The sequence below is a fragment of the Suncus etruscus genome, chromosome 3, assembly GCF_024139225.1.
Source record: "Suncus etruscus isolate mSunEtr1 chromosome 3, mSunEtr1.pri.cur, whole genome shotgun sequence".
Classification (NCBI taxonomy): Eukaryota; Metazoa; Chordata; class Mammalia; order Eulipotyphla; family Soricidae; genus Suncus; species Suncus etruscus.
The window spans coordinates 134,078,822-134,100,671 of NC_064850.1; the positions used below are offsets into that span (position 1 = coordinate 134,078,822).

Here is a 21,850-nt window from a genome sequence, read left to right on the forward strand (position 1 = left end):
AGTAACCTACAATTATAGGCATGTCTTTCAGTTAGATTTTCTTCTCTCCTGATGTAACTTTATTCTTTAATTTCACAGTGTACTTTTTAGAGTCATCTTTGATTTGTTTTAGTTTTCATGGGGATCAAGGACTTTCTGAATATAGATGTAGAAAATAGAGGCCGGAGAGATAGCACAGTGGTAGGGTGTTTGCCTTGCAACCAACTCAGGATTGAGGATGGTTTGATTCCAGGATCCCATATGGTCCCCGAGCCTGCCAGGGACAATTTCAGAATGCAGAGCCAAGAATAACTTCTGAGTGCTGCCAGTGTGGCCCAAAAACAAACAAAATAAATAGATGTAGAAAATTAATTTAGTAAGAGGTTCAACAGTTCTAAGTGCCTAACAATAAATAGATGATGGTTGTGTTGTAGTAGGATCAGCAGCCATTTTAATTTGATTATTGTAAAATAAACAAAGCAGTGTTTTAAACTACGCATTCCTAATGCCACCGTGCCATTTTGTGATATGCAGCAGATATTTGTCATCCTGTGTTTCTGAAGCAGGCAGAGAACGTAACTTCTAGGAGACATCATAAATCATTGTTATGGATTAATTCAGTGAACTCAATAGAAGATATTCTTGGCTGTTGGATAATACACATGCAAATGCCCCATTTTTCATTCATTTTCATGCATGTCTATATAATGAATTCTTTGTCCTAAGGAAACTAGCCAAGAAGCGGAAGGAGACAATGAGCAGCACCCGGCAGGAGATGACCGTGATGGTGAACTCGATGGACAAGAGCTATGCTGAGCAAGGCACAAACTGCGATGAGGCATTCTCTTTCATGGACACTCATAATCTAAACGGAAGATGTAAGCCCACACCTTTATTGCTCTTTCTGGATTTTCTGAGTCCAAGGCTTTAACTGGGGGGGGGCGTAAAATTAGTAAAGCAATTCCCTAAGGAATTCTTATAATTTCTCCAGTCCCTTTCAATGGTTGTGAAAATATCTCATAGTAACAGAGCTATTTCATAGAGTATAGGAAGTCACAATTCTGTTTCTGTAAGAAATTAGAAAGTGAAGTTTCTTTCCTTCTGAAGAAGACACCTGCTTCTTATCATTCTTTTTGGTATTTAGATTCTGTTTGTAAGCTGGCCAGGTGTGGAATTATGCAAAGGAAGCCTGTTATTAAAATAGTTCACTAAATGGCAGTAACAAGTTAATTGTTTATTTATTTAACTGACACGTTCTGGCTTTATTATAGGTTTATTAGAAGCAATTAATAAGTTAAACTGTATTTCTACTCCACGAGTCTTAATTTCACACTAGGTGGTAAATCAGGCTCAGCAAATACTTTTCCTGTGCTTCCACCTGTATCCAGGTATGAGACATTTATTTTAGGAAGCCTAACAACTTGTGTCTAGGAAATACAAAAAAGAAATAGTCATTTTTGTCCCCAGTGACCTTAGTAACTGGAGGAAATGCCTTTGCATCTGCCTAATTCCTTGCTTTCAAGCCCTGCTAACTTCAGGGTCAGGGGTTGTAATTCCTTAATGAAGCCCGAGACTGCTTACTCACTCTTACTGAATATTCAGTACATTGCTCAGCAGGTAGAAAAAGTACAAATGCAGCTATTGCCACTCTACACAGATGGTAATAAGACTTTATACCTATGTGTATAATACAAATGCATAAAAGTTGGGGGTTTCAAGATTATGAGAAGCACAGCAATCTGGGGAAATGGTTGATTCATATATGAGTGATGTACTTTGTGGCCTCCCTTCCCCACATTGGTCTATTCTGATTCTGTAACTTTCTCCTAACCCTCCTCTATCTAAAGATAACATGGTCAACCTACAGGTCTCTCCTGTGTTCCTTCATTTTTCAGCACATTATACTAGAGTTTAGGCAATTACATCTGGTATTATTATCTATATATAATATGAACAGCTGCCTTCCAAATGCACAGCTCACCCAGTGGAGGGTCTCTCAAGAAGCCTGACCTGGCCCCTGTCAGTGATAAGATATCTCATCCTCAGTGTTTTCATGGTGTTTTCAATGTAGTAGCAGAAGGAGTCTTCCTTTGGTATTCCACTATGTCCGTTTTTTAAACAGAAAAATAATTAGAATCAAATATTATATTTTTCTTGTTAGGAGTATGATGCATGTATAACTGGCAAAATGAAGCAACTTAGGACACATTTGTAAGCTGATATAGGAGAATTTCTTTCGACAAAAGAGAAGGAGCAGCTATTTGAATGTCAGTATGAAAGGGACACAAATATATGTTCTCCCTTTCCAGGATAACCCATTAATGCAAATTTTCTATTTCATGGTGAAATTCCCCAAGAATAAATTTACTTGAAAATACCTGTCCAAAGAGCAGACACTGACATTAGTAGTTTCTAGCCTTTTGAAGTTTGAGCAACAAAGAATATGTGCCTCCAGACAGGAAATTTAATTTGGCAGTGACTTTGAAAAAAAATGAATGTATTTCTGGAGATGTGAAAAGACCCAGGCAATGAGGGCTGCTGAAGAAACTGGTGTTGGTTTGCATGGATCATTTCCCATTGGATATTATGTTGTGTCTCCTATGAATAAAGCCAACAGAAGAAACAAAGCAGTAGGGATTCCATTTTTCCTCCCACTCTACAAGTAAGTAGGTTTCATCAAATTCAATTCTTTGGAAGTGACTCCAGTGGTGATTTCTATCAAAATATTCTCTTTTTGCCTTGAGAATAGAGCAGTTACTGAGGAGGAATCATGCCGGATAAAGTATGCATTAGTCTCTGATGCTTATAGCACCAAGTCTGAGTAAATTTGGGATCTCTTAGGATTGGAAGAAAGTGCTAGCAGTGGGGAGTGAATAGATTCTGATGTTGATGTGAGAAAATGAGAAAAATTAGATCACAGAATTCAAAACTAAGCATGAGTATGTTTATGAGAATAGTCCGTGTACTGAAGCAAATATAATCTGTACTGCCTTTTAAAATGTGTTTTAAGGGGAACAGTAAATATGTAATATGAAAATACATTGAATTTTTATATTAAGTGATAAAAGTATAGGTCCAGGGAGAGAGCCTTGGTAGTAGAGCACAAGCCCAGAATGTATGGAACCCTGAGTTGCAGCACATGGAACTTCTGAGCACAACCAGACAATATTGATCTCTGCCAAGATTGACCATAGGTATGTCATGACACTGCCAGCCATGACTACTCTATTTTTTTATTTTAGCATTGTGATTTATGCAAGTTATCCATTGTTGAGTTATAGACATACAATTTTTTAGTACTAATCTGACCACCAGTGACAATCTCCCTCCTCCAGTGTTCCTAGAGTTTATCCTATGCTACCCTGCCCCAGCCTGATATCATAACAGGCCTGTGCTAAAGTTTGGTTTTGGGTCTCATGATTTCGTTGTTGTTGACTCTATGATTTGGATATTTAGTTCTGTCCTTACATAATCCAACCAATACACTTGAGTACCCTCGGCCCCTGTCCCCTGTTATTTCACATTTGTCTTTCTTCTCCTCCACTCAATTTCTTTCCTTCTCACTGTTCTCTAGAAATGAGTGTTCTTGACAACTCCCATTTAAACCATTATGTTCTTCATGTTGTTATTCTAAATAGCACATATAAGTAATATCACCCTGTATTTAACCTTCTTTTTCTGGCAAACTTGAGTTTTCATTATCATGACTTCTATTTATATCCATGTTGCAGCAAACTGCATGACTGCATCATTTCTTACTGCTGTTAGTATTTCATTACACATATGTACCACATCTTTATCATACACTTATCTGTTGCTGGACATCTATGTTGATTCCATCTCTTAGCTATTGGACTGAGTATTGCAATGAATAGCAGTGTCCATATATCCTTTTGGATTAATGTTTTTCTATCCTGAGGATAGATACCCAAAAATTGGATTGCTGTATAATATGGCAGCTTGATTCTGAGTTCACTGAGAACCCTACAAATTGTTTGTCATAGGAGTTCAAGAAGACTGCATTATCACCAGTAGTGGGTGAAATTTCCTTTTCACTACATCCCCACCAACACAAATTGTTTCCAATAATTTTGATATGTGCCATTCTCACTAGTGTAAGATGATATCTAGTTGTCTTTTGCTTTGAGTTTCCCTAATGATAAATGATCATGAGCATTCTTTTATGTGCCTGTTGCCATCTATTGGTCTTTATTAGAGATGTCTTTTCATTTACTCTTCCCATTTTTATGGGGTTTTACATTTTTGTAGGGTTTACCATTGTGAGTACTAAATAGCAATCCTTTATCAGATATATTGAGTGAAAGTATTTTATTCCACTCAGTTAGCTATCTTTTAGTTTTATCTTGTGTTTCTTTTGCAATACAGACATTTTTTAATTTGATGTAGTCCCATTAATTCAAATTTGATTCTGTAGCCTTTGCCATTAGCATTATATTATTGAAGATTCCTATAAGGTCTAGGTCTTGGAGTGTTTGTTCTACATGTTTTCCTCATTGTACATTATGGATTCAGGTCTTATCTCAAGGTACTTGGTACACTTTGAGTTGTCTTATTTGTAAGGTGTGAGATACTGTCTAACTTTAATTTATCCACTTGTCCCAACACCATTTGTTGAAGAGCCTGTCTTTATTCTGTTTCTTCTCAGCTCCTTTGTCAAAAATTAGTTGACTGTATACTTGGGAGTTCATCACTGTATATTCTGTTCTGACCCATTGGTTGAAAGTTGTCTTTGTTCCAATTCCATGCTATTTTGATCACTATTGCTTTGAGTACAGCTTCAAGTTAGGTAATTAATTGGCTTCTAGTTTCTTGCTTTTCAGTAAGTGTGACTTTGGCTATACAAAGTCTTTTATGGTTCTACATAAAGTTTATAATTAACTGTTCTAAATCCTTGAAGAATGTTATATGAATTTTGATATGGATTGAATTGAGCCCATATAATAGTTTAGGTAAAGTGGTCATTTTGATAACATTGATTCTTCTGATCCATGAGCATGGAATATTTATCCATTCCCTATGTTTTCTTTATTTTCTTAAGTGTTTGACATTTTCATGGTATAGGTCTCATCTACTTGTTAAGTTGATGCCTGATACTTGATAGGTTTTGACATTATATTAATTGTCATATAAATAGACTCATTGTAGCCAGTCACTTTGCTGTATTGGTGTGTTGCTTCTAGGAGCTTTTTTGTGTGGACACTTTAGGATCTTCAATATATATATCATCATGTCATTTGCAAATACAGATAGTTTGACTTTCTCTTTTCTGGTTTGGATTCCCTTTAATTTTCTTCTCTTGGCTGATTGTTGTTGCTAGGACTTCTTATACTGTGTTGATAAGAGTGGACACAATGGACATTCTTGCTTTGTGCCTGACCTCAGGGGGAATGCTTTTAATTTTTCACTATTAAGAATAATATTAAGGGCCAGAGTGGTAGCACAGAGGTATGGTGATTGCTTTGCAAGCAGCTAACCCAGGATGGACACAAGTTCGATCCCCCACATCCCATATGATCCTCCGAGTCAGGAGTGATTTCTGAGTGCAGAGCCGAGAATAACTCCTGAACATTGTAGGAGTATGCCCCCTACAAAAAAAATTTTGACAATGGGATTTTTATAGATAGTTTTTACTATCTTGTCGAAGGTTTCTTCCATACCTATTTTGCTGAAAGTTTTAATCATGAATATTGTCAAAGGCTTTCTCTGCATCAATTGGTATGATCATATGATTTTTATCTTTTAATTTATGTGGTGTATGATGTTAACTGATTCATTTTATTGAACCATGCTTGTATCCCTGGGATGAAACCCACATAATCATGATGTATGATTTTTTGATGTGCTGTTATATTTTGTTTGTTAAGATTTTATTGAAAATATTTGTATCAGTTTTTATCAGTGAGATTAGTCTGTAGTCCTCTCTTGATAGCATCTCTGTCAGTTTGGAAATCAATACAATATTAGCTTCATAAAAGGTATTAGGGAGAATTCCCCATCTCTTCAATATTTCGGAAGAGCTTAAGGATAAATGGTAGTAATTCTTTTCTGAATATTTGCTAAAACTCACTAGTAAACCCATCTGGTCCTGACCTTTTATTTTTATGGAAATTCTTAATTACTGTTTTAGTTTACTTGATTATGATTGTACTGTTTAGGCTATTTCCTACTCATTCAGTTTTGGGAGATTATATGTTTCCTGAAATTTGTCCATTTCTTCTAGGTTCTCTAGTTCTCTACTCTCTAGAGTACAGTTGTTCATAGTGAGCTCTCATGATGCTTTGGATTTCTGGGTGTTCTGTTGTAATTTCTCCCCTTTCATTTCTGATTCAATTTTTCCTTGTGAGTCTTTCCAATGGCTTTCCTAATTTATTTATTCTTTAAAAAAATAGTTCTGGTTTTATTGATTACTTGTAATTGTTTTCTTGGTTTCTATATAATTGATTTCTGCTCTGGTTTTATTACTTCTTTCTTCTGCTTGTGTTGTATTCCTTTTTTTGTTGTTGCTGGTTCTCTTCTAAGAAGTCATTCCCAGCAATGCTTGGAGCAGTGCTTGGTGCCAGGGATTAAACCAGGGTTGGCTACATACAAGATCTCTGCCTTAATCCCTTAACCAACTTTCCATCCAAGGCCAAAATAAACATTATTTCTCTTATATCTTTCTTAATATTTTGACCAATCACAGAAAAATATCTGTAGGTAACAGATAGCAATCTTATTGACCTAACATGAATATCTGGGTCATTGGATATTTATTTATATTTCTTAACAATTTTTATTTTGGTGTTTCTTCTGGAAATTTATAAAATTGATTTAATTTAAAAATATGATTAACAGGCAATGTGAAGCTTGGTTTTTTTGTTCTTTAACTTATGAATTCCACACATAAAAGTTACAAGCACACATAAAAATCATAAACTAAAAATTTCCTGGGAAATTTGATAATACATAATAGACCCATTTAATATTGCTTCCCAGGATACAGTGGTATTAGTATTTTGATGAAAAATTCAATATCAAATAAGTAAGACACATATAACTGTATCAGAGGAGTTAAGACTTAGACATTTAGCCAATGAGCATTTTAGCATATTCAAATTATTTATCCTTGCACTTTAATGAAATTAAAGCATCTTTAAAGTACTTATCAATTAAAATGTTGAAGAGAATTAGCAAACCACTTTTTTTTTTTTTTTGGTTTTTGGGCCACACCCGTTTGACGCTCAGGGGTTACTCCTGGCTATGCGCTCAGAAATCACCCCTGGCTTGGGGGGACCATATGGGACACCGGGGGATCAAACCGCGGTCCATCCGCTTGCAAGGCAGACACCTAACCTGTAGCGCCACCTTCCTGGCCCCAGCAAACCACTTTTAAATCAGAAATATTTGTTTGTAATGGAACTAGATAAATTAGATAGGATTGAGTTTCTCTTTTAATAACCAGGAGGAAGAATAGTTATCATAGTTAAAAACATGAGCAGTTAAGTAAAATATTTCAAAGAAAAATAAGCATTGAGCAGACTATAAAGATTAGTCTATGGACTTGCAGATTTTAATGACAATATCACATGCATGAAACTTCACCTTTGTTTTTTTATAAAGCAGGTTGTTGCACTTGGGAAGTTCTTTGAAAATACAAAACAAGGAAGGAGATGATATAGCAAATAAAAGAACAGTATCATTCAAAATATTCTCACAAAGTCAAGCATAAATATTTTAGGTGTACTACTACTTAGAGCAGTAGTCCTCAAACTATGGCCCAGGGCCACATATTGTATTTGTATCTGTTTTGTTTCTTCATTGCAAAATAAGATATATGCAGTGTGCATAAGAATCCGTTCATAAGTTTTGTTTTTACTATAGTCAGACCCTCCAATGGCCTGAGGGACAGTGAACTGGCCCCCTGTTTAAAAAGTTTGAGGACCCCTGACTTAGAGTAATAGTAAAATTTTATAAGCAGAGGCTAAAAGAATGATGAATTTCCTTATTCAAAGTTATATCTGGGATTGAGAGTTTTTCTCTCTTTTGTGGCATAAAAACCAAAGTGACAAAAGGGTGCTTATCCTCCACAGTACAGGAAAATCCCCAGAAACAATAGAGGATGATGACTTTTATCAAATAGATTTTGGTAAGTCTCTAATTTTTCTGGAGTCAACAGTCTTCTCTGAGTGACCTCAATGCCCTTTCTTAGCCTCTTCACAATCACTGACTAATTTTTCTCTCTCACTTGCAGCTGTTTCTTCACCATCATCTTTTACAATGAAAACGAATACATTGAGCACCTCGGTACCTAATTCCTATTATCCAGGTAACAGATATCTCCATCATCTTTTCTCTTCATCTCCCCTTAGCATTCAGAACCAATCAATGCTCACTTTGTTGTTCATGATGCTTGAAAAGCCTAATATGTTTGATGTGTGGTAACCCAATGCTTTCTGTCGCTTTCAATGGGAATAATGGGGTGGGGGCCTTTCATCAATCATTTACTGTTCTTTCTCTTTTTTACTTTCTCTGCATTGACCTGCTTATGATGTATGACAGACCCATTTGTGCCAACTGCAATTTTAGGTGAGAACGTTTCCCTTTATCACAGTTTATTACAGGAATAATTTAGAAAGTCAGTGGCCACTATATGTGAGACTGGAGTTTCAATTCTATATGATACAGTGGTTGTAAAAAATATATAGGGTGGTGGGTGGCCTGGAGACATGGGAATGGGGTGGGGGAAAATTCAAAGAAAAAATATCTCCAATCTCAATAATAATGATTTGCCTCATGTTTGTTGGGAATGATACTGAAAGGTTCAAATGGACGAGTTCAGATCCATATTCTACCTTTTTATGTTCAGAATTTAAAGTGAGGTTTTGATCCCAGGGAAAAGCACAGTATGCCATTGCTCAGCTATTTACTTTCAGCAGCTGAATTCTGTCCAATGTGACAGACATAAAGTGAAAATAGCTTCTTGTTATATTCACTTATAGCTAAGCACTAAAAACTTCCATTTTGAAAACAGCATTTTTCTAATTATGCCAAATGCTTTGTAGAAAAAAAAAATCACAATAGCGGTTTGGCCCCCTACCCCTCTTCACAGTCATTCAGGGCACCCTGAGCTTTCCAAAGTGTCTGTCACACAGTGGCATTTCAAAGGATCTGATGTTCTCCACAGTGAAATGACAAGATGCACTTTATAATCACATGGTTTATTGTGTGTCAGATGTCACTGGGAATGAAATAAAATGTTAGCCCAGTGGGGCTAAGGCATTGAAAGTATGAAATGGTCTCAGCGGGGACTTAAAGGAAAAAACATTCATTTGTCCAATGTAAAAAGGGTGAGGAAAAATGCAGGTCCTTGACTAGGATAACCAAAGAAACATGAGCTGGTATTGCATTGGAGAGGCATCAATAACCCAAATGTGTCATGGCTGCATCTTTTTTCTATCACTAATCTACTGAAAAGGAACAGAGCACAGATAACTGAGGCAAATCATAGTCCTTAGTCTCCATCATCCCAGCCACAATTTTTGGACTTCTGCTTCCTAATTCTCTTTGCAAGTTTATATCTTTGCAATCTTAATTTTTCCCCCCTGTGCTTCTCTTTTCTCTAAGTCATTATCATTTGTGTACAGAGAGTGATTTTATTTCACCCTTGTGCTACTATGGGGTCTTGAGCAAGTTTTATGCCAGAGGCAAAAATGAATTCAGAGGCATACAATTGAAAACCCAGAATGTCTAAATTTGCATTGGCTTAAGGACTAACAAGGCTCACTAGAGTACCCTCCTTTTTAATACTAATTATAAGGGAAAGAGTTTCATTTTCATTCATTTTATACACGAGGGGCACACACTAATTTTAGGTACTGAAGGAGTGAAATTTACATGCAGATGAAATTTGCAGGATTTTTGATAGTCAAAGATTTGCAAGTTCGTGTGAGGCGACTGTATTCCATGGTTCCTCTCAAATATTCTGACCCGGGGGAGCTGTGAGTCGGGAGGGCTGACATGTGTTGTCAGAAAGAAGAAGATGTTCAGATTTCACAGTAGGATTAAGATAAGCTTATTAAACAAATATCATTTTTAAACTCACTGCTTTGTTATTATGAACACTAATGACATCTTTTAAAGTTAGTTTGCCAGAGGGAATCACTTTACAAAGAGAGAATCATTTGAAAACACCGTTCAAGTAGCAAAAATGAAGCACTTTTTGAAAAATAAGTCAGCCAGATCAACAAATAACTATTCTGTCTGGGTTATATATGTAGCAGGATAACAAGTGGCAGTGCTTGGGAATGGTTGTTTTGTGCTGTGTTAATCTACATGTCATGTAGTAAGGATTAGTGAGGTTATCACTGGTAAACATGGAAAGAAGAGAAGTTCCACATCTACTCTGACATGTGGGGGCTAGGCCTGTAATTTACATTAAGACAAAAGGGAGTGTGATGAGGTGACTTGTAGCTAGACAAAATGATTAGGCCTTGGAGACCTTATCATGTGCTGAAACAATGTGGAGGTTCTCCATGACTCCACCTTATGTTCTACAAGATCAAGTGCAAGCCCTCGTTTTATTGTGTTGTTATGTACTTCTCTTAAAATACAAAGAGAGAGATCTATGCACCTCACAAACATAGAATTAATTTCAAGATTCCCAAATGGCCTGCTGAAAATTCAAGACCAATTGATTATTATTAAAGAGCATAGAATTAATTTTCAGTGCTTGGTAGATCATCAGAACTGTTAGTGAGCAAATTTATTTCTGGTTTCTTCTCTTAAGCAAGTTCTAATTTAAAAAGGCACTGGTGGGTCATTTTAAATAAATACAGGACATTAATGACCAATGACATTATTTTATCAGCAATAATTCTTTTTTACTGATTTTTGGAGGGCGCCTTTCAAGCAGTGCTCAGGAGGTCTCGGGCTCCACCGGCGATTCTCAGCCAACTGGACTGGAGGTTTCATGTAAGGTCCCAAGGATGCCATGTTGTTACTCAAGCCCTGTGGGGCCAGGACTTTCCCAGGCTTCCCCTAATGTGCATCACCCAGAAATGCTCGGATGACCATGCAGGGCCAGAAATTAAATGTGGGCATTTGATTTAAGGAAGTCAAGGGAAACTCAAAATGAGTCCACTCATTTTTGATAGTATCAAGAATATTTACTATTGTAAGTGACCCGATTTCATGATAGATAACACACATAGGGAAATATATTTCGTGTTTGATAATCTATGTGCAGAATAATAGCATTCTTTCTAAGACGATATCAGTAGTGTTTAAATGCTGTCCACACTAATAAGGAGATCATAATGTCATAAGGCAGCAGGGGATAATAGACAGTGGTGACAGTGGTACAGCTCTGTGGATTTAAAACTTCCAAAATGCCTTGCCCTGGCATCAGAGCACTGCTGGGATGCCAATCTATCCTTGAAAAAGACCCAAGTGATTCATCTGAAGAAGTTTAGAAGGTCAGTCCACGACAGAGGGCATTTTAATTATGTTCATCCCCAAAGGTACAAAATTGAAAGAAAGAGAGACGCACAGGAGGGAAACTCATTAATGTTCCTCTTATATTAGTCCCTTCAACAGGACTTCCTGCTGGAGTAGCTAAAAGCTCTATGGAATCAGGACTTCAGCAGGGATCCTGTATCCCTCTTTATGAGCTTGTCAGTTGCCAGCAAGCAAATTTGATGTAAAAACTTTCTGGTTTGTGACTGTTCTAATAAAAAATGGGAACATATGAATTGCTCAATTTCAAAGCAAATCCAAATGAAAAACCAATCATAAGATCAATTTGCCACCCGTTTTTATTTTGTTGTTGTGTCTTTAGCCACCTTGTAGTGATCCCGGTGCCATTTCAGCCAACAGCAACATAGCTACACACTTGTGTACCACTTTCATACCATGCATCCCAGGTGCTTTGCAGTGCAGATAGAAGTGAGCTTTCAAAATTTGGCCCATGCACTCAAGTTTCTTGGGAGCTGAACTTCTGTTCAAAAACAATAAACTAAGTAGAGCTGAATTCCCTGTATATAAATAACCTGCTGATTTTTAACATTGAACATATCCTATATGCTTGAATTTTTTATCCTTGAAATCAATTTTGATTTAACATTCTTATTTTAAGTGACAGTAATATTATATTTTGATGAGGCCCATCCTCAATAATAAAATGGCTAAAGGGATTCAGCATGATAATGATTTAACCTGTAGAATGAGGACTTCTTAATCTAATAGTACTTTCCTGCTTAAGACAGTTTTAATAGCTACAATTTCTGCAGTTCATTAATCTAATTTACTAGTTGTCATCCATTAAAATACAGCCTCTTTAGGCTTACTTGACCAAATTTTGATATTAATTTTGTAGTTCAATTTGGTTGACTTATTTAAGAAATTCAAATGAGAAAATGTGTTGAATACAAATAAAGACTTATTTAGGTATTACTTGGTTCATGGGGGATGAAAAGCAATTATGATAACACTTTAACTTCCTTTTGTTGTTGAGTGCTTAAAATTCCCTCCTTCCTAACAGGATGGGAGAATTCACCTTGCCCTCAGACCACCAAAGAATAGAAACTTAACTGTAAAACTAAATATAAAAACTACCTGTAATTATTGACACCATTCTATTGCTTATGCCCTGTTTCCTTTTTCTTCTCCTTTTTTTCTCCTGATATGTATCTTCTTAAAAGTGCCAATAAATGGTAAGTTCCCCCATTTTCCCCATGGAAAAGGTGTGGAGGGAATGGGAGTGTGTGTCTTCTCTGTAGATTCAGACAAAGCCAGCTGGTTCTGCTATGTGTTGGCCTGCATGTTAGCTCTTGTAGAACATTCCATGTGTGATGTATTGATTCACAATATTTTGTCAAGCTTTCTGATACTGGAGCATGCAAAGTGACTCATTAAACCAAATTCTCTTTTCTTTTATCTACTTAGTTTTTTTTTCATGTATCAAGTCCACATTTTCATTGCTAGCTTTATAAGCCAAACCATTTTGTGCACTTTTATTTTGCTCATGGAACATTTGTACAGTTTTATTTACCCCATTCTACAAACTAGATAACTAATCTTTGGATGAATACAAGACTGGTTTGGACCAGAACTTGACGAAGTTTCAGGTGCAAACTTCTATGAACTTTAGCACCAAAAGACTTTAAAACATTCTTTCCAAGTAGCTTTGTAAAAAAAAAAAAAAAGGCAATATATCGTTTGGACTGCTTTGTAAAAGTAAAGATTTCTGCCTCATTTCTGTCAGTATTACTGATTCCATTTAACTTTCTAAACGTGGAACTTCTTTTTCACTGAGCCATTGTAGAGAATTATTGCTGACTTAGGTTGAGGGAATTGATTCAACAGCAGCTTCTCAGCATCTCAGTGACTTTATTTCCCAAGGGTGAGGTTCTCTCTCACTCTCTCTCTCTCTCTGGTCTTCTTTCCCTAGATGAGACACACACAATGGCCAGTGATACCAGCAGCCTGGTGCAATCCCACACTTACAAGAAGCGTGAGCCTTCCGATGTGCCTTACCAGACTGGACAGCTTCACCCCGCCATCCGGGTGGCAGACTTACTTCAACACATCACTCAGATGAAGTGTGCAGAGGGTTACGGCTTCAAAGAGGAGTATGAAGTAAGCCTGACCCTTGACCTTCCCTCAGTCCTCCTGGGCAGTGTGGCTCCATGAGCACCACCATCATGTCTTTCACCCATGGATTCACTTCTGTCCTTTGGTGGTGAGAATTATGACTAGGAATCAGTCAGGCATTGATTGAAAGTTTTGTTGTGGGGAAATAGGAAGTTCTTTGGCACCCTTAGAACCAAAGTTGCAAAGGGGAGACTGCACAAAAATAAGCATTATTGAAACAAGTCCTCCACAAGCAAAAGGAGACAATAATCAAACTCACCAAGGTGACCCCTGATGAGAGGTTTTATCTGAATCTTTCATCCATTTTTGCTTATTTGCTAAGCAAGGCGACTTATTCCTGAGTATTTTTCAGAGTGAGAAAAGATTTTAAATGTGATCTTCTCAAAGGACCTCTCTTTATATGTTAGTATATCTGAGATGCTAGTATATACTGAATGGAGTATAGTCCTAAAAGATGGCTTGTATTACTCAGAAGATAGGTCATCTAGGCAATGCCTCTGAATGTCATCCTTGACCCTGTTGAATTTGAGAGTAATAGTGAGATACAGTGCCTGCCAGGACAGGAGATGTGGTTATGGAAACCAGGAGGTAGTGGTATGAGACCCATAGCACAATGGATTAATGCAAAATCACCCCTGAGCATCACCAGAAATGATTGTTAAACTTAGAACCTGGAATAAGCCCTAAAAACCATGGGTGTGGCCCAAAATGCAACCATCTGCTCCCCTCCCCAATTACAGACCAACTAGAAATGTATCAAAGTTGAGATCTAACAGAGTAAAAGAACTGGCTAGAATTTTATGAATTGGCTGCCATTATTGTCCTGCCAATCCTAAGGTTGTGGTCCCATCCCAGGACCTACTGTGGATAGCTGTGCGCAGAGTTGAAGATTTTGATTCCAAGAAGCACCCCATCAGTGGAGACATGTGTTTGTGAGAGGTGAGGTACAGTTGAGGAAAAAGGTTATGTTGGCTTTCTCTCTTTACCATATTAAAGAAAACCATCTCACAATTATACAGCCACCAGAGAGATGAAGTCATGAAAGTTTGCTATACATGGATGTACATGGAATCTGTTATGCTGAGGGAAATAAGTCAGATGGATGGAGAGAGACAGAATAACCTCATTCATCTATGGGTTTTTAGAAAAATAAAAGATATATTGAAATAATTCCCAGAGATGAGGGCCAGAAGGACTATGAAGCCAACAACAAAGAGAGGTGAATGCAGTTAGAGAAATAACTACACTTATAACTATCATAGCAATGTCAATGAGTGAGGGAAGTAGAAAGCCTGTCTTGAATACAGGCGGGGAGTGGGGAGGGAGATGGGAGCATCAGTGATGGGAATGTTGCATTGGTGAAGAGGGGTATTCTTTTTGATGATTGAACCCCAACTAAAATCATGTTTGTAATCATGATGTTTAAATTAATATATTATTTTTTTAAAAAAAGGAGAGACAATTATCTCACAGTCAATGATGAAGGTAAAGTAGCAGCAAAATAGATTTATATAGTTTGGTGATTTTTTACATCTTTGAATGTGTTTCTGGTTCTAGATCTACCTAACTAGATCATATTTAAGTCACATCTTGTTAGAATAGTATTTTTTTAATATGTTCCTACTTCCTCCAGATCTTACAAGTTTGGATCTTCTTTCCCTTCATGGGGCCACAGCCATTATACTTAATTTTATGCCCCAGATGCTATGCTTTATTAGTTTTGCTCCATTTCTGAGCTTAACCACCAAAGATGCATTGCAGAAGTCAGAGCCATGTCACTGTTATGCTTCTTTTCAGACAAATAGACATACTTTGCTCTGCTGACACGTGCATCCTTGTCTGCTGCCAGTGATCTCAGTTCAGAAGACCACAAAGTCAATGAAATTAGGACAGGACCCTGATGGTTTGGTTTAAGTCCAGAAAATATTTTCAGATACAGTTCAATGTTTGAACAATGCTGCAGTCATTAGATGTACCTTTTTTAAATTTAACTTATTATTCAGTGAAATATGCGGCTTTGACTATTTTCTCGTGTACCTTAAATGCTAGCTTTGTAATTAACAAGATTAAGAGTAAGATTTGGAAGAGAATTAATATCTTATAAAAGACAAAATTAGGTTATTGAGAAAATAGAAGCTTAGTGAATGGAGATGATGTCTTAGTTCTCTCCAGTATTCTGAATGCAGTTATTGCTCAAGTGTTGATTAAAGATGTTAATGTCAAAGAGATTAGTTGTAGAACTGAAATAATAATCCATAATAAAATTCAAATCCAGGTTTTCAGGGGCCATTTTTAAAAACCATTTTCGAGATTTTCTATAATGCACTATTGATGGTGCATAACTCCAAGTATGTAAAATATTATTTCCCATTTAGATCATCTGAATAACTTGATTTACAAATAAATACAAACTGAAACAATTTATACTAATTTAACTGCATTGTTATTGATGAGTCACTAAGAGTTATTAAACTCTAAAATAAAATATTGTTAATTAAATTTCTAAATAAAAGCAGATTTTCTAAATCAACTATATAATAGATTGGTGGGGACCTCTTAAACTAATAGATACATATATAAAATTATTTCATGTTTTTTTAAAATTACATGATTTATGTGAATTTTATTTTAATAAGGCTGGAAGGAGAAAATACTTTGAATATCAAAGCTATTATAAAGGTTTTTTAATTAAGAAAGGAGAAAATGAAAAAGAATATAGGCTAAACTAGGAATAAATAAAAGCAATTTCAAAAAATAAAAAAATGGGGGCCGGGCGGTGGCGCTGGAGGTAAGGTGCCTGCCTTGCCTGCGCTGGCCTAGGACGGACCGCGGTTCGATCCCCCGGCATCCCATATGGTCCCCCAAGCCAGGAGCGACTTCTGAGTGCATAGCCAGGAGTAACCCCTGAGCGTCACCCGGTGTGGCCCAAAAAACCAAAAAAAAAATAAAATAAAAAATAAAAATAAAAAAATGGAAACTTGTCTTAAGAATAATTCTAGTTGGAGACAGAGCCAGAATACAGCAGGTATAGCATTTGTCTTACATGTGGCTGACTGGGTTTGATACCTGAACCCTATATAGTCTCCTGAGCACCACCAGGAGTTATCCCTGAGCATAGAGCCAGGAGTAAACTCAATATCTCCAGGTGTGCCCCCCCCAAACCAAATAATCCTCAAATTCAACCATGTTCAGATTATTCAGTACCTCCCTATTCCACATGACCTTGGCCTGGTGAGTGGCATTGAAATTGGTGGAAGGACTGTGCATGGGACAGAGTGGTGTCTGGATAAATCAGCAATATATTCAGGGAAAAAGGAGTAGTGAAGCCTGATGTTTGGGCCTGCATGTGATGCTGAGTTACCGCCCTCTCATTTAGAAGTATAGTTTTTAGTGTGTGGGATTAGCAATCCAAGAAAGGTCTGGACTGCTGTCACTCACTCTCCTTTCTCCCTCTTTAAGATATTTTTATTCTCTTGTTACTCTAGAAAATTTTTGAAGCAGTTATATTTGTAGAATGTATTTGGTTTTTGTAACACTAACCACACATGCTCAAGAGACAGTGCTATGATGCTGCCTTCTTCCCTTTAGTCTATGCAGAAAGTCGGGTGTGCTTCATAGCCATAGAATAAGATTCATAGCTCAGAGACCATGAGTTGAGACACAAACTTGTTACCAGCTTGCCAGGGGCACTCTAGCTTCTACTCCCTCTTAGCTATGTGAACTTGGTCTCACTCTAACTTTTCTGGGATCCAGTGAGTCACTTAATCTATAAAATAGAATATATGTCATACTTATTCTGTAAATCTAAGGTGCTGGAAATGGTTTTGGCATTCAATTGCAGTGGTTGCTAGTAAAAGATAAAAAACATGAATTTACAATAAAGTCTACCAGAAAGCTGCATCCTGTCATAGCTTCAGTACATCTCTGTCATCTCTGTATCATTTAAGAATGAACCAGCCATTTTCCAAGAAAGTTTTATTTCATTTTTCCCTCTTTTGTGAAAGTAGATAAGTCCCTTACCATATATTATATTGTCAAAAGTTCTCAAAATAAGTATGTTATCCTGAGAAAAATATTTTAACATATAATATCCAATTTTATTGCAAAAATGATGTTTTAGTATCTGAGTTAGGAACATCTTAAGGAACAGTATAATTGGCCTATCATTATAATTGTACAATTATATCATTATGTTTCTATACTTATCGAGGATTTGGAAGAAATTTTGATTTAACATATTGCACTGATTAATCCTCTAGAATATACCAAAAAAAAAAATACTGTGAGCCTGAGACTTTCTGGGTGCTAGGTTCTGAAGACAAAGAACATCCCAGGCTTTTTCCAACTCTGCTTCAGGAAGCAACCACTTAATGATTGTAGCAAGTCAGTTAAACCCAGCAAGAAATATATGCAGCCACACTCTGAAGTCCATGTGAGCACTAGTCTGGTGTGCACACCTAAGTAAGGATGATTCTATCCTGGTGTCGGTGAGGTGGCGCTAGAGGTAAGGTGTCTGCCTTGCAAGCGCTATCCAAGGAAGGACCGCAGTTCGATCCCCGGAGTCCCATATGGTCCCCCCAAGCCTGGGGCAATGTCTGAGCGCTTAGCCAGGAGTAACCCCTGAGCATCAAATGGGTGTGACCCGGAAAACCAAAAAAAGAAAAAAAAAGGATGATTCTATCTTTAAAGGATGAGCAGGAGTTAACAAGAAGATTGTTATTTGGTTTACTTTTAACATATTCTCTATAGATTTAGTATATTTTTACCCAGCAATTCATGAGTCAAAGAAGCTCCAAAGAGCCATACAACATTTTTGACCAAGGTCAGAGATACAGTACAAATGGAAGTGTGCTTGCCTTGCATACAGTTGACCAGCATTTAACCCCCGACAGTACCCTGCTCAGGGTTACTCCCCTATCTAGACTCTATGTTAAGGGATCACTTCTGGTGGATTCTGGAGACCCTATGTTCTGTTGGGGGTTAGATGAAACAAATAGGATTGCTTAAAGTAACTCAGGCAGCCTCTGCTGAACAAACAGGCACTGATTGGTTGACTTATATCTTCCCTCCCTAGGATAACCAAGCATAGCACTTAGTTTTTAGTTTGTTGCCATAGTGTGTAGCAGAAGTGAACCCATCTTGGACTTATCTAGTAACTTTTAACAGGGTTAAAAGGGCAGCATTTCCAGTCACTACAAAGGCAGGAAAATGGGGTACATACGGAAATGGTAGTAGTGCTGGATGCCTAAAAAATGGGCTCCAATAATGAAGTGATCCCTATGCCCTACTGAGAAACTTGAATATTATTATGGAAGCTGAGAGAAGAGAATACTCTCATTTCAGTTTTTACAGACAGCTTATTTTCTGAAATTATTTTTCATAAACACCCGGGAATGTCTTGAAAAAAACAATAATCAGTGCCCAAAAGGGGGAGAAATAAAATGTATTTACTGACAAAAATGTGATGAGATCTACCTCCCCATTCAAACCAACCTGCCTGACTTGTAAAAGCAATAAATTAATTCATTAGTGAAGTATCTCTGGGGGCAAATGCCCAGAAGATCTCCATCTGCTGCTGTGAGTCAGCATAGCTATCCCAGTGGCCTTTCTGCCATTCTCTAATCCATGCCTATCAGGAAGAATCAGCCATTTAGATTTTCTTTTTTTTTTTTCTTTCTTTTTTTTTCTTTTTTTTTTTATTTAAACACCTTGATTACATACATGATTGTGTTTGGGTTTCAGTCATGTAAAGAACGCCACCCATCACCAGTGCAACATTCCCACCACCAATGTCCCAAGTCTCCCTCCTCCCCACCTAACCCCTGCCTGTACTCTAAACAGGCTCTCCATTTCCCTCATATATTCTCATTATTAGGAAAGTTCAGAATGTAGTTACTTCTCTAACTAAACTCATCACTCTTTGTGGTGAGCTTCCTGAGGTGAGCTGGAACTTCCAGCTCTTTTCTCTTTAGTGTCTGAAAATTATTATTGCAAGAATGTCTTTCATTTTTCTTAAAACCCATAGATGAGTGAGACCATTCTGCGTTTTTCTCTCTCTCTCTGACTTATTTCACTCAGCATAATAGATTCCGTGTACATCCATGTATAGGAAAATTTCATGAGATGAAGTCATGAAATTTTCCTATACATAGATTTTCAAGTAGTCTTGAAATATCAACTTTCTGTCTGTTCACACTGTTTTAATCAATTCATCTTTATCTTTTCCAAGGCAGAAATGTCTAAACCTTGGATCACACACCCGACATGCTCAATAGTCAGTGTGTATCCAAACAACTATGAAAATGTATATGGGGTGGGGCGAGAGTAGCACACAATGCAAATTTTTTTATTTTATTTTGTTCTAACAAGATTGTCACATGATATCTCTCACTAGGGAAATGCAGTAATTTGATTTGAAGTAAATTCAAACATGAATCACAAAAAAAAAAAAAAGGTAAACATGCTGAATTGAACAGAAAATGGCATGTCAGCAAGAGAGTAGGTGGGGGGCTCTTAGGAGAAAGACCAAGTGAAAAGGGCAACTTTGATTTGTTTACAGTGCTGGGAGAAAGAAGAGCTGGTTGTCTTCCCAACAAGCAGGGAGAGAAGGCCATGCTAGCCCTTGGGGAAAACTGGGCTTTACCCAAAATGGAGAAAGGCCAGGACTTCTCTCAGGGGGAGCAGACTTGAACTCAACCTTCTGCTTGTGGGCCATAGAAACTTTATCACCTGGAGTGAAAAAGATTAGTAGGACTCTAAAACTCTGACCAATACCCAGAGACTTCTTCTAGACTGATGCATCCTCTCCAACACCCCATGATCATTTCTCATGCATCTAAGAGACTTAAAGCTTGATGCTGCTGTCAGAGCTCCGGGTTTCCTGAGAGATGACCCTGCAGGTTTGGAATGAATCTTTCCCTTCTGTGGTCCCTAAAGACTTTCTTTTATCCTGTTTCTTAAGTAATCCAAATGTCTTGGGGATCCACTCAGAAATTTAATCTTCAGTAGGAAAACAGTGTGTAATTCTGCAAGAAAGTATATTTGACTTCAAGTGTCAAGTTATGATGAAGGAAAAACAGCAGTTTCAAACTACTGCTGGCTAGCCTGACCAGCACAAACTATGTGCTGTTCATCAGGTGGTAATCAGTTTCACTCTGGGTTGCAAAAAAATGTCTTTTCCAATGACTAGAGTTAAAATTTATAAACCAAAATAACTCTTCTCGGCCTATTCCTGAAAAAAAAAAAGTATGCATGCAAATGTATATCTGAATATGTTTAGAAAAGCATTTCACTGTTCTCCTGCTTTCCTTCAGGGTACAAACGCTGATGACTAATATTATAATTAAACATTGCTTTTGAGCTTCATAAAAACTGGAGAATTGGAAACAGTATGCCAAAATCTCCAGGCTTAAATGCAACCTATGAATCTTTTTCTGAAGAATCTGTATTGTCTTTAAATCTGTCTGTCTCCTTGTGAGTCTTTAAGTATATATATTTGGTTCACACATTTTTCTCTCTTTTCTTGTTTTCTAAGGAAAAGCTCTCTCACTGCTTTACACACAAGTGTAAAATCACCCCACCCACTGTATCTTTAAGCCAAGGTGAATGTGTCTGAATCAGGGTGCACATAAAATAATACAAACCAGGCTGAGGATGAAACACGTGTAGTCTAGCAGTCTTCTACCTAGTACAGAGTCCATTGCTTGCCAGAACTGCCATCTTTTATTGAGTACAGAGACCACCCCTGTGTGGGACAGTAAACCCACTCAGGTTTACAAGTAAGACAATCTTTGTTTGGGGTGAAACCAAGTTATAAACAAACAGATACAAAGAAACCAGGGATAAACTTTGTTTTTAGGTAAAATAAGGTGTAACCAACACACAAACACCATCTTATATTTGTTGCTTTATTCTATAGTTGTGGCAAGTCAGGAATTACTAAGACACATCACTTGCTTTTCAAAATTGCTTTTGTATTTCTGACCTCCCACCTCAGGAAGACATCAAGCCCTTTGAGACAATGGGAAGACTTAAATACAATTTCATAAATATGGATATGTGTTATATATATTTATATTCATTTAAATATGTATAAATGCATATGTATTTATGAAGAGGGAATATATTTATGCACCCTATACCTTCTGATGTAGTACTTTCTGCATAGGTGTGGGCTCTTGATCTAAAACCAGTATAAAAAGCCTACAAACCATATGCCAAG

General features: G+C 37.1%; 1 protein-coding gene across 1 annotated transcript in view; it reads left to right on the top strand.

The window, feature by feature from the left end:
- Positions 1 to 21,850, top strand: part of PTPRM (protein tyrosine phosphatase receptor type M) — an 829,551-nt gene that overhangs the window by 651,272 nt on the left and 156,429 nt on the right. The window contains exons 16-19 of the mRNA XM_049769948.1: positions 706 to 857; positions 8,231 to 8,305; positions 8,539 to 8,565; positions 13,427 to 13,614. Coding sequence (XP_049625905.1) covers positions 706 to 857; positions 8,231 to 8,305; positions 8,539 to 8,565; positions 13,427 to 13,614 — 442 coding nt within the window. The remainder of the gene's footprint in view (positions 1 to 705; positions 858 to 8,230; positions 8,306 to 8,538; positions 8,566 to 13,426; positions 13,615 to 21,850) is intronic.